Below are 18,753 nucleotides of genomic sequence, written 5' to 3' on the forward strand. Positions count from 1 at the left end.
ACTTAGCATCCCTATCACTAATAATAGTTTTAGGTATACCATGTAATTTAACCACTTCTTTTACAAACAGATCAGCCACATGTGATGCATCATTAGTCTTCAAACATGGAATAAAGCGAGCCATTTTTGAAAATCTATCTACCACCACAAATATACTGTCCTTACCATGCTTAGTTCTAGGCAAACCTAACACAAAATCCATGGAAATATCAAGCCAAGGGGAAGTGGGAACAGGTAAAGGAGTATAAAGACCATGTGGTAACACTTTCGATTTGGCTTGTTTACATTCAAGACATTGAGAGCACACTTTCTCAACATCCTTTCGCATGCCTGGCCAAAAGAAATGTTCAGCAAGTATATCCAATGTTTTGGGCACTCCGAAGTGTCCCATGAGTCCACCACAATGTGCTTCCCTAACAAACAATTCACGCAAAGAGCAATTAGGGATACACAATTTATTTTCCTTAAAAAGAAATCCATCTTGAAGATTAAACCGTTCATAAGGACCCAACTTACATTCTGCAAAAACCTTGCCAAAATCAGAATCATTAGCATAAAGGCCCTTGATTTGATCAAAACCCATCAGCTTAGAAGTAAGAGTAGAGACTAAGACATACCTTCTTGACAATGCATCGGCAACCACATTCTCCTTTCCTTGCTTGTAAGCAATCACATATGGGAAAGTTTCAATAAATTCAACCCATTTTGCATGCCTACGATTAAGCTTGCCTTGGCTCTTCAAATATCTCAAGGATTCATGATCAGTCTTAACCACAAACTCTCTAGGCCACAAATAATGCTGCCAAGTAGCTAAAGCCTTTACCAAAGCATAGAGCTCTTTGTCATAAGTTGAGTAGTTCAATGTAGCTCCACTCAACGTTTCACTAAAGTATGCAATAGGCTTGGATTCCTGCATTAAAACAGCACCTATTCCTTTTCCAGAAGCATCACATTCAACCTCAAAAGACTTAGAAAAATTAGGTAATTGCAAAAGAGGAGCAGAACATAATTTTTCTTTCAACAAGTTAAAAGCATCATCTTGGTCTTTCCCCCATGTAAAACCCTTATCTTTCTTGATAACTTCAGTTAGAGGAGCAGCAATGGTGCTAAAATCTCTAACAAATATCCTATAAAAACTAGCAAGCCCATGAAAACTTCTAACCTCAGTTACACTCTTAGGTTTAGGCCACTCTCTAATTGCCTTGATTTTCTCTTCATCAACCTCAACTCCCTTAGAACTGACCACAAAACCCAAGAATACCACACGATCCACACAAAAGGCACACTTTTTGAGATTAGCAAACAATTGTTGTTTTCTAAGAACTTCAAAAACTTGTTTTAGGTGTTCTACATGCTCATCTAGAGTTTTAGAAAAGATCAAGATATCATCAAAATAAACCACCACAAACTTTCCATGAAAATCCTTAAAAACATGATTCATCAATCTCATGAACGTGCTGGGTGCATTAGTCAAGCCAAAAGGCATAACTAACCACTCATAAAGCCCATATTTGGTCTTAAAAGCAGTTTTCCATTCATCTCCAGGATTCATTCGAATCTGATGGTAACCACTTTTTAGATCAATTTTAGAAAAGATTTTGGACCCATGCAATTGATCCAACATGTCATCAAGACGAGGAATAGGATGACGATACTTTACCGTAATCTTGTTGATAGCTCGACAATCCACGCACATCCTCCAAGATCCATCTTTTTTGGGCACCAATAGAACAGGAACTGAGCAAGGACTCAAGCTCTCTCGCACAAACCCTTTTTTAAGCAACTCTTCAACCTGCCTTTGCAACTCCTTTGTCTCTTCAGGATTACTCCTATAAGCAGGCCTATTTGGAATCTGTGCACCAGGCACAAAGTCAATTTGGTGTTCAATTCCACGCAAAGGTGGAAGACCTTTAGGAATATCTTCAGGAAAGATATCATCAAAGTCCTGCAAAAGATAAAAAACACTACTTGGCAAAGAAGAAGTAAGTAGCTCAGAATTAATCAAGACTTCTTTGTAAGTAAGTAGTATTATGGGCTGTCCCTCTTTTCTTGCATTCAAACACTCTTTGGCTTTTATATAGAGACTCTCTTTTTTCTTTCCCTTAGCCTCTTTCCTCTCACCAAAACTTTCTTTTTTTCCACTCAAACCCTCTTTTACCTCTTTGCTTAAGTTGCTGCCCTCTTTCTCTCTCTCTTGGCCATCTTTCATTTCTTTTCCCTCAAGCTCACCTTTTTTCTGTCCCCTTTGTTTTCCCATTGATTCCCTCAATCTCTTTTGATCTTCAAACACCTGAGAAGGTGTTAAAGGCGCAAGAGTATACTTCTTGCCATTAAGCTCAAGTGAATATCTGTTCTTCCTTCCATCATGAAAAGTATTCCTATCGAACTGCCATGGACGACCAAGCAAGATATGACAAGCTTGCATAGGAATGACATCACAAAGAGTATCATCCTCATACCTGCTAACATTGAATGAAATCATGCATTGTTTGTTGACTTTCAGTTCACCACTATCATTCAACCATTGGAGTCTATAGGGCTTAGGGTGTCTCATGCATGCAAGCCCTAACGTATCTACCAAGTGTGAACTCACTACATTAGCACAACTACCACTGTCAATAATCATAGAACAAGTTCTCCCCCTTATCCCACACCTAGTATGGAATATATTTTCCCTTTGTTCTTCACTATTGACTCCCAAATTGATAGCCATAATCCTCCTAACTACTGCAACCAAACTATCATTAAAAGGAAGTTCTACATCATCTTCACTCACACCTCCCTCTTCTTCGTCTTTCTCACTTTTTTTACTCTCATTTTCTCCATCAAGAATCTTCCTAGCTACCCCAACAAAACCACTATTAGGAAACTCTACATCATCTTCACTCACACCTCCCTCTTCTTCCTCTACCTCACTTTTTTCACTCTCATACTCTCCATCTTCTTTCATGAGAATATTTCTTCTATTTGGACATTCATGCATCATATGCCCTCTTCCATGACATTTGTAACATTGAATAGAACTAGAAGGTTTTGGTGATTTAGGATTAAAAGTTTTACCTCCCTCCTTTTCATCTACTTTGGCCTTCCCCTTGCCTTCTTGAGGCCTAGAAGTCACATCTTGTTTCGGCCATGGCTTCTTTGAATTGGTGTTTGGCTGACTCCTCCATGAGCTAGCTTGCTGCTTTCTTTTAATTTGCTTTTCTAATTTTACAGCCATGTCCACTAACTCATCTAAAGTTACATATTGTTGTATCTCTACTACATCAGCTATTTCTTTATTTAAACCATTAAGAAATCTAGCCATAGTGGCCTCTTCATCTTCTACACAATTAGCTTGGATCATAGCCATATCCATAGCTTTGAAGTATTCATCAACAGTCATGGTTCCCTGCTCCAATCTTCGAAGACGCATTTGTAGGTCTCTTTGAAAGTGGGAAGGCACGAACCTCTTCTTCATGACTCTCTTCATCTCAGCCCAAGTAGCAATGGGTGGTTCTCCATCTTGTTGTCTATCCCTTGTAAGCTTTTTCCACCAAATAGAAGCATAGTCAGAAAATTCAACAACGGCAAGTTTTACCTTCTTAGCTTCAGAATAGTTGTGACAATCAAAAATGGCTTCAACTTTCCGCTCCCAATCAAGGTACAAGTCTGGATCTCTTGTGCCCTTGAAAGTTGGCATCTTCATCTTTATGCTATTGATGTTATCATCTTCCACTCTTCCTCGTTGTCCCCTCCTATCTCTCCCTACCCTATCTAGATTTACATCAAGATCATCAACAAAATCATCTATAGGGTTTTCTTGATTTACAATGGGGCCATGGGGCATATTTCTTCTATTTTGAGGCCTAGGATTATTTTGTGGTTGTACAACATGTTGACCTCCCCTCCTAAGTTCAGCTATTGTCTCATTTTGTTCAGCAATGGCATCCTTGATCTCTTGAAATTGCAAGGTCCATCTTTCGAATTGTTGGTGCATAGCTTGTCGAGTGAAGTCATTTCTTCCTCGGATCTCGGCTTCTTGGCGAGCCCTCCTTTCATCATCACTACTACCTGTATTAGTCATCTCAAAAACAATAGTTTATCACTCAAAGTTTGGCTTTTTTTTTTTCTCAATTGTTCTCACTCACTCTTGCCTTTTTCCACTCAAATAACCTTTGGAAAAACACTTTATGGATTTATAATTAAACCCCACTAGATTCAAACCCTTGGTAGTAAAATAAAGAATTTTGGGGCACTAAAGAAATGAAGAACCAATCCTAGAAAGAATTAGAATTTAGTTGAAACAAGACTCGAACAAAAGGACTTTTTTTTTTTTTTTTTTTTAAACAAGATAAAAGGAGTAAGAAAAAAAAATTGATTGCTTCTTATCTTTAAAGATCTAGGATCCCCTCTTCTTGTTTTCTATCTTAATCTTTAGAAAACAAATAAGATGGAAGAAATTTCTTGAAAGCAAACACTAATTTTTTTCGTCACTGTTCACTGCTACAGTACTTTTTTTTTTTTTTTTCAAGAATTCCCCAAGATTATCAAGAACGGAATCTTGATAGAACCGCTCTGATACCACTTGATAATAACGAGGTTAGGGAGATCCCAAATTTATAATTAAAATATAAGAAGTGCGGAAGCAAATATAGAAAAGAATCTAAAAACTAAAAAAATAAAAGATATGGGAAATTCGAAGGAACAATCCACGAATTTCCAAGAACGTTAGTTCTAAAGTCTTGACAAGATCCAAGTAACAACGTATAGATTTATAGGAAGAAATCTAACGCCTTTACTTGAGATAACTAATCAAAAACAGTAGATTAGGATCCTGACCGCTTTGTGAGTAGTCTTAAGACAACAATTAGTATTTAGAACTAACCGCCTTCGAAAGAATACCAAAAAGAAATCAAAGATATCAAGGAAGAAATTATCTTACTACCTTGAACTAGGAACTAGTTAGGTTGAAAGATAAATCCTAAAGTAATGCCACAAAGGTTCAAAAGAACTCTCAATATAATATATTCTTCAAAATCTGCTTTACAATGAATGACAATCACCCCTTTATATAGTTGTAAAGAAGGAGCTAGTCAAAATAGAAATAAATGGGAATTATCTTCCCTAGAAGCATAGAAGACTTCCCACACTTGGACCAAGGCAGTCAACATAGATTAAAACAACCTAGAAGACTACCCACACTTGGACCAATGCAAGTCAACATAGATTAAAACAACAATTAAATATTTATTCTAGAAAATAATAATATTTGGGCTAATTTTGGGCTGCTGGAAACTTCTTCTTTTGGGGCTGATTTGGACCTCATTCCATCTCACTTTGGACTTTAATTTGGGCCTCCAAATAAGTGTAAGACTTGAGAAAAAAATCTGAATTGGGCTGGAGCTCTTCTTCCATCATAAGACACTTTTGAATTGTTGATTGCAGCCCATTAAGCATGTCTTGCAATTTCCTCGTTTGAGATCTTGTCATGGGTCTTCTTGGAACTTCCAAATCTTCATCCACGTCCTTCAATAATTCTGAGCTGCCATGGATGCTATCATGTATGTATCCAAAATATATGTATCTAAAACTTTAGCCATATCAAATCTTTTTCGAACATCATTCGGAAGTATACCAACTAGAATCTTTCGAACCGAAAATATTTCATAAGTCATACTTGGAAATTTAAGTGTCATTCATATTAGAAGACTTTCGAACATCATTATGGATCACATATCCATATTAGGAGACTTACGGATGACAATATGGATCAAATCAAATGGGGACTTCTCGTTTTTCTTTCTTTCGAACAACATTCGAAACATAACAAATAGGATCTTTGAACATCATAAAATATGTATTCAGCCATATGGAATAGCTTATGGAGGTCAAAGACATAGGCCATCCTAGTGGCTCTAGGAGTAGAATATTTCTTTGGAGCATACATATATGTCATTCATTTATTGCATAAAGGTCATGCCAAAAAGGAAGAACGGTAAGCTTCACATACCTCGATCGCTCACTACCAAATCTCGATCACTCGCCAAACAAATCCCGACTCAAGTCTCGGGCTTTCCAATATCTACAATAATATCATCAATTACCCAAAAATTAGCTACTAGTACTTAGAATTTTTAATTCTAATTAGTATTTGTCTACCGAAATTTCGGCAGCACCTCCCCTGTAAATTCAACATCCCCGAGAATTAAACTCGGCCAAATTCATCAACAACCATACCAACAATACCAACAACCAAACCAATAACATCAAAAACCAATTTAAAACGCAGTCCACATTAGTAACCTTCCTTTCCAACATAATTCATCAACATTCAATTCAATCACGAATTTTCAAGCCGATATCGATTCTTACATGTCCACTACCAATTCAAGATCATTCAAGAGCATTTCAAGGCATTTCATACCATTCTACAAAATATACAAAAATCCCACCAAGACTCATTCATTCGAAATATCCAACCTTCGACACAACATTCACAACACACATTTTTTTTCATCTCCCAATTTCATCAACAACAACCAAAATTTGCACTTTAACAATTTCATTCCCATAATTACATAATCTATAATAACATCACATACTTTCCGACAACAACTTAACAACATTTTTTTCATGCCAACTAGAACTAGAATTCTTCCATTTTGCATTAAAAGGCCATTACAACACAATTAACATAGTAAATAAAATTTGATCATTCCTCTTCATCAATACCCATTTTCGGCCACACACACACATACCCATGACACAAAATTTTCATACTCTACATTCATTCCCACATACTACAACATATATATAAAATTCTTCCAAGATAAAAAGAGTAGAATCTTTACCTTTTTCCAACTTTTCCGCTTGCTAAAAAAAGTACTTTCTTGCCTCAAAATTTATATCCCGTTGAAGAGGGTCTTGAACTAGCGGGGATTCAAGAAGAAATGAATTTTTGAATCAAAGATGAAAAGCTTCCAATTTTTTTCCTCTTTGCTCTTGGCCGAACCCCCTTTTATTTTTGCTCTCAATTCTATTTTCTTGAAGCTTCTAATGAGAATGATAATTTTTGTGGCCCTTTTCTCTTCTATATAGTTGAACTAAATTGTCCCACATGGGCCTTGGGCCCTTCGATCTATGGCCGGCCACCTTAAGCCTTTGGGCCTTTTTTCTTTTTTTTTTTTTGATCTTCAAAGCCCATTTGGTTGGGTTAATATTTTGTAATTCCCGAAACTAATTTCCGAAATTCCCAATTTTGACCTTGGCCTTCCTTCATATTTCCACATCAACACTTCATGAACAATATATATATATATATTGAATAAAAAAAAATCAATTATGGCCTTATTTCTTACAAGTCAAAATTATTTCGAATTTTCTGAATGTGCAAAATTACGGGATATAACATCAGACTACTTTGGTTCCGAGGTTCAGCGGAAGGGCAAACCAAATGAGTGATTTGTTGGTGTTGCGGTTCGGCACTCCAGGTAGGTTATGGCTTACCTTTGGTGAGACTTCGTATAGTGAAGAGCATATTTATATTATAATGACGGAGACAGCATGTGAACGAAGGGGTATGAAGTCGAGATGGATATTGCCTTAGGTCGGGCCCAGTTGTGTGTTGGAACTAGTAACCCTGTTATGTGTGTTGATTGTTCCATTGTGATGGCTTGACGCCATGAGTAGTGGTAGATATCTGTCACGACCCAAGCCGATGAGCCATGACGAGTGCCCGACCACTACTAACCAAACACCCCTAAACTCGTACTTGCACTATGCCGGGTAACCCAGTGGCCCATTTTTACTTATATCTGAGCTATGCCAACTTCTATAAAATTAATACAATAAACTTTGCATCAAAACTCATAAACCTTGCATATGGATATATAAGCGTACGTGCTAAGGATAACAACGCAGGCTGACTTGGCCACTTCATGTGCTATACATAAAATAATATATGACAGAACTACACGATGTTCCAACTATATACAACTTTCTACAGACCTCTAGGGAATATAAATTGTAGAAAAGACAGGGAAAGGCCCGGTTATACCTATATATGTACATATAAAGATAGCATACCAAGAAGGGCTGCAGCTCTGAACCAAATAGAGCGCACTGATTGCGGCTGAGGGGAGGTCCTACTGGTCTGGAACGTCTGGCTGACTACCTGAACCTGTGGGCATGAACGCAGCGTCCACAATAAAGGACATTAGTACGTCCACAATAAAGGGCCGAGTATGTAAGGCATGAATAATATCATAATAAGAAATATGGAATATAACATGAGATAAAGAGATAGCCTGTACATCTGATTGCCTCTTAGGGCCGATTTCATGCATGCTAACTTTATTTTAAAACAACATCATAAATATATACAAGCAAACTGCCTGGCCATATAGGCACGGTGTTATCATCATTAGCCCATGTCCGAGCCTCCTGCATCCAGGGTAATCATCTCACGCCACCCACTAGTGGTGACTACCCTTGCCATATAGACACGGTCTTATTATCATTATCCGTAAGCTGCCCACTATGGCCACTATAGTGGTGTCTAGCTAACTGGGCTCGATGTAATCATATACATCGGAGTGACGTACGGTTGATAACCTCCGATTATATTATGGAACAATCATCATCGCTATATCTCACCTTGAATGAACAATGATTATAAGGTGAGATAAAAAACAATGAATAAAATCAAGGAAATCATGAAATAAGCTCAATAATCTCATAATAACGTCAAATCCATAAGCTTTGGAATCTCCAAAAATGGAATCATTCTCATCGTGGAACATACTTATCTTTAGAATCATAAGAAACTCTAAGAATCATGAACTTCTAACCATTGGGAATAAGGATTTTATGGAAAACATGTATGGGTTCATAAGAAAAGAATCATGCCTTTAGAAAGAAAGAGATTAGCCTTAACAAAACTTTTTGGTCTCCTACTACTTAACGCTTATCCTTCCAAGCTCATAAATCTACATTCAAGAGAATTCGTACCACTATTATGCTTATCGTCATATGCTTATCTTAAATCTTCAAATTAATCCCTTTTAAAATCTGGTGAAATTCGGGCAGCATCTCCTCTGTTTATATCCCTAGCCCGAAATCACAATACCAACAAAACAACAATAATAGCAATACTAATATCAACAACGTCATCATCAATACCAATATACTCCATAAAACATCCCACATGATGTTTTTTCCAATTTTTGAACCAACCATAACAATATCCACAATACCATAATCAAAGAATTATATTCAATTTAATCTCAAATTAATCCAAAATCTCCATTCAAATTCATTCCCTAGTTATCATATTCACTTTAATACTTTGGAACATCTCTACTATGATTCACTTCTTTTGTAGGTCTTGCTAAACCTTCAAATCAACTTAATCATGAGAAATAGGATGGAGAACATACCTTACACTAGAAGAACTTCACCCCATTCAACTTCTTCCAAGACCAAATTCATCACAACATTAAGTGGAGACAAGAACAATTCTTCTCCATGAATTAGCTAGGGGTTTTGGAGTTTGATTCTCTTTTGTGATGGTATAGAATGTTTTGGAATGGTGGAGAACTTTCAAGAACACTCCTATAATGGAGAGAGAAGTGTGGGAGATTCTAGAGAGGGGTTGAGATGTTAGGAAATTTCTAGAGGGTTGTGGAGTTGAAGAAAAATTAATTAAATGAAGTGTAAAGGCTGTTTTATCTGTGCCAAGCTCGAATTGGGCTGGGTCACCACATAAGTGGGCTTTTAAGTGAGCTTCCCGGATTTTCCGCCGAGGTTCGCATTCCTCTGGCTATCCATTTTAAAACGCCCATAACTCCCTACTCCGATATCGTATTGACAAACGGTTTATTGCGTTGGAAACTAAACTCAACGAACTTCATTTTAGGCTCTTGAAATACCTCAAAAATTTTAATATACCCAGAGATATACCCCTCAAAATTTGACCCAAAATTTCTGTCCAAAATTCTGCCAACTTTTTCCAAATGTTTGAGAAACTTATTTTCTTCGATTTGTTTGGTCCCGGAATCCTCCGAAACTCTCCATACATGATATTTATCATTACTAATACTTGATAATGGTCTTGTCCTTTGGTTCCAAGTTTTTCCTTCCCGGTTACGACTTACGAGATTATAATTCATCCTTTACTTCATGGTGATGTACCTCCCATAGCTTCCACCTTCCAAAACTTCATGGGATGTCTCCGATGCTCTATTAATACGGTGAAGTTCTTGGCATGATCATGCTCTGAAAGTGCAAGGTGTAACATTATTCCCCTCTTAGAAACATTCATCCTCGAATGTTTTAGCTTGCGAGCTTACGATGCTATCATTAATTTCTTGAAATGGTTGTCCTTCTTTAGTCCTGATCTCCATGTTCTTATACTATAGGCTCATTAGTCTTCTTTCATATTCTCTCAATTCTTTATCAAACTCATTCATTAGTTCCATATCCTCTTATTCTTATGTATGTACCCAATGGTCGACTAATTTCTATCTACCGTCCTTGGACCTGTTGCCATTAAGATGGTCTTAACTCATGATTGCTACGGGTCCCTGCCGATCTGTGAGAACTCTTAATTGTTGTACTCTTTTGCCTTACTCCTTATTTCTCTACTAGTAAACAAATTCTCTTGTTCAGATATGGCACCTTTCCTTGCTTGCCTCTTTGGTGCTATTTAGATTATCCCCTTTTGTACTAGTCGACCTTATATACATACCATATTATCTTTTTTTATTTCTTGGTCGAACCCCCCCCCCCCCCCCCCCCCCCTTAACTCCTTGTAATATCATCATATTCATATTTGAACTTTTTCTCTAATTTCTTCTCCTCAGTTTTTTCATAATTACAAAATAAACTCGTGAACATGGAACTAAGATAAAATCCTACTTAATCATAATTTCCTCTCAATACGAGTATGCTTCCCTCCTTAAGTCCTTGGCTCTTTTATACCAGTGACTAATTGAGACTTAAACTAACCTCCATTCTTCTTTGGCTCCTTATCATCATCCTTGCACCATTCTTTTAGCCATTTTATTATGGCGATTTTATATGGTTCTACATCATACACTCTCACAATTGATATAACCGGTAGCTTGGAATTTCACGAATCACGAGGTACTCCATAATCTCAGACAGTACTGCTGTCTTTCTATCCATAGGCACACTATCTTCCTTTCCTTTAAAGATTATTGAACTTCCTATAAATATTCTCCCTTTAGAGCTTTCATCTCTTCTAGTGCTACAAGTTCTTTTTAGTAATCCTGATTGTCCCTTATACTTATCCCTGTTCACATGCGGCCTTTCTCACTCCTTCTGCTACCCCTTGGAGTACTTTACTGCATATCTAAATGTACCTAAAATTTCTTCGGGCTTGAGTGATTCGAGTAATAGTCCGGAATACAACGTATCGCATTGGCGAAACTTATTCTGCATTTAATCCATTCTCACTTTTCTTTAGCACATTCTTGATATATTGGTTCGTCTCAAATTTTGGCTCCTTCAAGCCAGTACATTTCCCTCTTTCAAGCTTGGGAATATTGTAGCTCATCTTAGAACTAAATTTGTTCTTCCCCCCTTTTGAAGGATGTTCTCATACACCAGTAACCTTTGATTATTAACCGTCTTTGATAATCATCTGGCTGACCTTATGATCCTTCACTCCTCTATTCCTGATGGTGCCAGAGTTCCTTTCATCGCATGGTTTAACTTATTTTCCTTTCTACTAATTACTATCTTGTATCGAATCAAAATGCTCATGCATATCAGATCCAATTTGGATGCCTTCTTTATTGTCTCTTCACTTCTACCTTTCATGGCTAGTAGTTCCCTGGGCTAATGGAATTAATGGGGACATCGGAATTCATTAGGCCCTTTACGGAGTGTCCGATTATACCATGCTCCTTTAATCCTAGCGTTTCTCCATGATTATCTTCTTAATATCCTTGAAATTCTTCTTGCTCTGGGTTCCCAATTCCAATTTTTGTCTATACTACACCATTAAAAATTGATATTCCACACCATCCATTCCCACGACTCGTCCTTTCATTAATATAGCTCATTTTGTCCCGTAATTCTTCCTAACTACTTGCCTGTATTAATGTCATGCATCATGGCCCTTTTTATCTTCTACCGACTCCCATCCTTACCATGAAATCCTAACGAAATAGACCCTTTTTTTTCTTCCTTCGTCGAGTTCTTACCTTCCTTTTTGACACTACGGCTGGTTCGTATTCATGCATATCCCCCATACCTCATTCTATTTCTTTGATAATCGAATCTCTGTACTCTTTATCAAGGTTCTTATCCCATGTTAATGATGTTTTGCCTCTTGGCAAGATTTTTTAATTTATTATCCTCCCTCTTGTCCTTAGTGATTGCCCGACTTTCTTTAACCAATCCATTAGTGTACCTTTCTTACTTTCACTTTCAGGGCCTTTCTCGATTTCCTTTGCTCGTAAGTGCCATTTAAAATATTGACCCTGAAAGTCGTAGAATATCCTATTAGAAGTACAAATTTGTTCTATTTCTAAAGTCATCTTTTGGAAGGGCTTTTCCGTTTTCGAGGTAGTTGTGTCACGTCAGTATGACTGCGCATTCATATCTTTCGATACCCTTCAAGAGTAAGAAACCGCTTAACATCTTTGCAAAACCCACTTATTCTTTCCCTATTCATTGTTACTGCCCTTCAATCCCACTTATCAAAATCTGTTTTCGAACCTTGTGCATTCGTCTTTTGTTCCATACTACCATACTTTATTCTTTCCGTACTCTTACTTTCAAGATTCATCCGAATAGTCGGCCTCTACCGTTGTCCTAAACTCTCTTTCGAAAGCTTTACTTGACCATCATTAGCAACATACTTCCCTTGCTCACACTTATTCTCTTCTCAAGACATCATAATCTTCTTACTCCTGTCTACCCACTTCCTTATCTTCCCTGATATTCTTGCATCATGATTGTCCAACTTTAACCTTTAGAGGAAACAATGTCAACCTTCCCGGTAGCACTTACTACTTTAACTTCAATATCCCGTCTAATCACTACCTTTAACATATCGTAACATCGATTATCAGGGCACACATACTGGTTAATGTGATCACACATGAGTTATCATGCATATCGTTTACTAACACTTTACTTACGAAGTACCCCCAATGCTATTTAAACTTGTCCTAAATTTGTGGTTTTAATACATCTTCTCTTTCTTCACCATGCTAGCCCGTCTTACATCTCACAATCATTTAAAATTTCCAACCGCAAGTCTCACATGCTTCTAATTTCCCTCGGGCTATTTTAGTCCTTATACTTCTTACATGTCTAAGTCTGTAGGACTTCTTAACACATTTCCTAAGTCCTTTATTATGAATTTCTGACAATATAGCCTAAATAATTGATCTCCACTCGAACACCTACTCTCCTTTCCTTTATATTCATAAGCCGACATCGCTCTATTTTTATTTATTTATTTTTCTATTGCCAAATAACCTTTATCACCTTTATCTAATAATTCAAGGTGCCCCTACTTATAAGAATCGGAACCATCTTGCTGCGTGGCCTTTTTATCACATAACCTAGAAAAAAACAATTTGAAGTCCTAATGGATCCTAAGTAAAATTTTGTAATGCATCTCTCTCCAGGTTGGAAAAGTCCCTTACTCTCCTGGCTAGGCAAATGCTATCTTAACCTTTGGAGCTCCCAATAATAACCATCAATCAATGCACGCGACTGCTTCCCATTCCTAATTCCAAGATTCCTAGTGGTGGTAAAAATATCTTAGTCGCAGTTACCTATAAATACTTTGGTTATCGGTTCCTTTGGAATTCCCATCCGTCAACTATTAAATGATATCTTTCAATAATTGTACACACATAAGAAATTTTAGTAAAAGACCCATATACCTGTAGCCAGCATGTCATGATCTGGGTTTGGAGGGCTGTAAAGTGAAGTATCCTTCTCATTGTCCTCCCACCATCTACTAGTCTGACCCTCCTCATCTCCCTCATTCGAGTCCGAGGGATACGAATATTCTTGCAGCTCTGATTCATCGAAGGCCAAGATAGAGGGCTAGAATACTCGGTAACACTCACACTCGTGGCTGTCCTGACATAATGCTCCATCATAGGAGAAGGTGGAAGGGTCAACTCTGGTGCAACCTCAGGAGCCTCCTGCTCCACCGGTGTCTCATACGAACCCTCAGACGGGTCCGTCTCGTAACTATCTTCTGATGGATCCTCCTCTATGAAAGTCACGAGCTCTGGGGGGATCGTCTCGATGTCCTCCGAAGGATCTATCTCAATAGAATAGCTAGGACTCCTCCTACTCAGTCCTGGGATCTGTGATCCCGAATCCACCATGGAGGCCTTCCTTGCGCCCCCACTATCTGAAGCCGATCTCTTCATCTTTTGTAAATCTGCACTTACCTACCAGGAAAGAGAGTCATAAACGATCTTTCCTAGACGGTGGCTCTATCACATGATCTTAGAAAAAAAGGAAGGGTCAATGATTCCTAAACACCGCGCAGCCTCCTGTTTATAAGTGTGGAGCACTTCACACCCATAAACAAGACTCTAATGGACACAGTGTGTAGACAACCCTAGGATGAACTGCTCTGATACTACTTTTTTCAAGACCTAAGCCGATGAGCCGTGACGAGTGCCCGACCACTACTGACCAAGCCACCCCTAAACTCGTCCTTGCACTATGTTGGGTAATTCGATAACCCATTTTTACTTATATCTGACCTATGCCAACTTATGTAAAATTAATACAATAAACTTTCCATCGAAACTCATAAACCATGCATATGGGATATATAAGCGTATGTGCTAAGGATAACAACACAGGCTGCCTTAGCCGCTACATGTGTTGTACACAAAATAATAGATGACAGAACTACACGACGTTCCAACTATGTACAACTGTCTACAAATCTCTATGGAATATAAACTATAGAAAAGGCAGGACAAGGCCCTGTCATACCCACTTATCTATATATCAAGATAGCATAACAAAAAAGGTTATAGCTCCGAACCAAAGGGAGCACACTGATTGCGGCTGAGGGGAGGTCCTACTGGTCTGGATCGTCTGGCTGACTACCTGAACCTGTGGGCATGAATGCATAGTCCACAAGAAAGGAAGTCAGAACGAACAGTGTACTGAGTATGTAAGACATGAATAATATCATAATAAGAAATATGGAACATAACATGAGATAAAGAGATAACATGTACATCTGATTGCCTCTTAAGGCCGATATCATGTATCTTAACTTTATTTTAAAACAACATCATAAATATATATAAGCAAACTGTCAGGCCATATAGGCACGGTGTTATCATCATTAGCCCGCATCCGGGGTAATCATCTCACGCCGCCCACTAGTGGGGACTGCCCGTGCCCTATAGACACGGTGTTATTATCATTATCCATAAGCTGCCCACTACTACCACTGTAGTGGTGTCTACCCGGCCAACTAGGCCCGGTGTAATCATACATAGACATAAGCATGCAGGAGAGCCCAAATGAAAGCTACAACTTTATCAGAGTGACGTAAGGTAGGTAACCTCTGATTATATTATGGAACAATCATCATCGCTATATCTCACCTTAAAGGAACAATGATTATAAGGTGAGATCAATAACAATGAATAAAATCAAGGAAATCTTGAAATAAGCTCAATAATCTAAGGAAATCATTAAATAAGCTCAATAATCTCATAATAGCGTCAAATCCATAAGCTTTGGAATCTCGAAAAATGGAATCATTATCATCATCATTATCATCATGGAACATACTTATCTTTAGCATTATAAGAAACTCTAAGAATCATGAACTTCTAACCTTTGGGAATAAGGATATTATGGAAAACATGTATGGGTTCATAAAAAAAGAATCAACCCTATAGAAAGAAAGGGACTAGCCTTAACATACCTCTTTGGTCTCCTACTACTTAACGTTATCCTTTTAAGCTCGTAAATCGACATTCAAGAGAATTCCTACCGCTATTAGGCTTATCGTCATCTGCTTATCTTAAATCTTCAACCTCTTAAAATCTACTAAAATTCCGACAGCATTTCCCCTGTTTATATCCCTAGCCCAAAATTACAATACCAACAAAACAACAATAATAGCAATACTAATATGAACAACTTCATCATCAACACCAATATACTCCATAAAACATCCCACACGATGTTTTTCCCAATTTCTCAACCAACCCTACAATATCCACAATACCATAATCGAAGTATTATATTCAATTTAATCTCAAATTAATCCAAAATCTCCTTTCAAATTCATTCCATAGTCATCATCTTAACTTTAATACTTTGGAACATCTCTACTATGATTTTCTTCTTTTATAGGACTTGCTAAACCTTCAAATCAACTTAATCATGAGAAATAGGATGGAGAACATACCTTACACTAGAAGAACTTCACCCCACTCAACTTCTTCCAAGACCAAATTCATCACAACATTAAGTAGAGACAAGAACAATCCTTCTCCGTGAATTAGCTTGGGGTTTTGGAGTTTTATCCTCTTTTGTGATGGTATAGAATATTTTGGAATGATGGAGAACCTTCAAGAACACTCTTATAATGGAGAGAGAAGTGTGGGAGATTCTAGAGAGGTGTGGAGATTTTAGGAAATTTATAGACGGTTGTGGAGTTGAAGAAAAATTAATAATGAAGTGTAAAGGCTCTTTTATAGGTGCCAAGCTCAAATTGGGCTGGTTCACCACTTAAGTGGGATTTTAAGTGAGCTTCCCATATTTTCCGCCCTGGTTCGCATTCCTCTGGTTGTACATTTTAAAACGCCCATAACTCCCTATTTCGATGTTGTATTGACAAACGGTTTGTTGATTTGAAAACTAGACTTAACGAGCTTCATTTTAGGATTTTTAAACACCTCAAAATTCCTAATATACCCAAAGATAAACTCCTCCAAATTTGACCAAAAATTTCTGTCCAAAATTCTGCCAACTTTTTCTAAATTTTCGACAAACTTATTTTCTTCGATTTTCTTGATCTCGGAATCTTCCAAAACTATCCATACATGATATTTATCATTAATCATTCTTTATAATGGTTATTTCCTTTTGTTACAAGGTTGTCTTTTCCGGTTATGACTTACGAGATCGTAATTCATCCTTTATTTCATGGCTACGTACCTCCCATGGCTTGTACCTTAAAACTTCATTTGACATATCTGATACTTCATTAATATGGTGAAGTATGTGGCATGATCATGCTATGAAAGTGTGAGGTGTAACAATATCGGAATTGTTACACCTCGAAAATTTTATGTCGTCGCATAGTGAATGAACTAACGCGAGCTTAAGGATAATAGGAAGTTCTTAAGGTTGTAAGATGGATAATTAGTGGTTTTAAAATGCATACGATAAGATCTTGAAGTTATGTGAATTGATAAGATAAGAATTGATAAGGACAAGTGGAGTATAAGTGAGGTTTAGGAAAGGTACCGTAAAATTTGGTGTTAAAGATTGTTTGGTAAGGCTTTGAGGATGAGTATAGGGATGTTTATATCATTAATGAAGAGATATATGAGTAGTACATGGAAAGTTGAGCAAGTCCTAAGAAGGACCCATAAGCCAAATATGGGCATAAGTCATCCAAAAGGGACGATTTAAGGAAATATTTCTGGATGATCTGACTTGGAGGGGCAAAACAGTCATTATAAGTTTGGAAATTGGAAAAACACTAAGAATGAGAGTTGTAGATAATTTAAAGAGCTTTCCAACCATAGGTCGTGGGCCCTCACACGATATCGGGATCAAGAGTTATGACCTTTTTACTGAACGGAACGACGCGGACAACTTCTTCCACGACCATGTTTCACGACCCGTGAAACTTTCCACGGACCGTATGTTGGTCCGTGGAATACCCAGTAGAGAATATGATCTTCTTATGGTAAACCACGACCAGAACCACGAACCATATAATATTCCACGGACCGTGGAAGTGTCCGTGGAAGTCCTGACGTGTTGAATAAGTTCTGATTATATAATGATGTTCCCACTTCATTTATTTAATTCCCACACTTCTCTTCATCTCTCAAGACCTCTAGAAGGTTCCACAAACATCATATAAAAGAACCAAAGGAAATCCATGATCAAATACATCAAACCAACAAGAATCAAGAGTGTGAAACTCATTAAAGTCATCTAAGCCAAGAAATTTCAAAGGAAGTGAGTTAGGGTTTTTGGTGCAAGAAGAGTATTGCTACTTGGCTTGTTCCTACAATATCTACGGTACGTTTTATGATATTCTCATGATGTTTAAGATACTGAGAAGTTGAAACACTTGAATTGTTGAAGAATATAGAAAATGGGCCATAAATGTGGGAATAGTGCTATTGTTGAATAGTAGTTTGAAATGAATCATGAATATTAATATGTTGTGATTGTAAGTAGATTATGAATGACATTTAGAACATGGAAATGAGTATTATACATGAAAGAACGTAATAGTGAATTATGACCATGATTATGGGGAAATTAAAGTGATATTGTGAAATGTGAATAATATAGATGGATGATGAATGTTGTCTACTATGTTGTGAACGTTGTTATGAATGATTGGGAGTTGATATAGAATGTGGGAAAAGTTGTATAAACAAAGGAAATGCTGCCCAAGTTTTGCTAGAAATAGTGGGCACATTTAAGTAACCGATTGGCTAATGTTCATGCGACTTCTCTTGAAGGTAGAAACGGGGGCAT

General features: G+C 37.4%; 1 protein-coding gene across 1 annotated transcript; it reads right to left on the bottom strand.

Moving 5' to 3' along the window:
* Positions 1 to 919: 919 nt before the first annotated feature.
* On the bottom strand, positions 920 to 14,411 carry LOC132628660 (uncharacterized; the record flags this gene model as incomplete). Its single annotated transcript, XM_060344424.1, has 5 exons — positions 13,911 to 14,411; positions 12,422 to 12,491; positions 3,061 to 4,053; positions 2,183 to 2,841; positions 920 to 1,990 (listed from the first exon to the last, which is right to left on the bottom strand). Coding segments are annotated over exons 1-5 (3,294 nt in total), but the record flags the coding sequence as incomplete, so codon positions are not given.
* Between the last annotated feature and the right edge of the window lie 4,342 nt (positions 14,412 to 18,753).

The sequence above is a fragment of the Lycium barbarum genome, chromosome 2, assembly GCF_019175385.1.
Source record: "Lycium barbarum isolate Lr01 chromosome 2, ASM1917538v2, whole genome shotgun sequence".
Lineage (NCBI taxonomy): Eukaryota > Viridiplantae > Streptophyta > Magnoliopsida > Solanales > Solanaceae > Lycium > Lycium barbarum.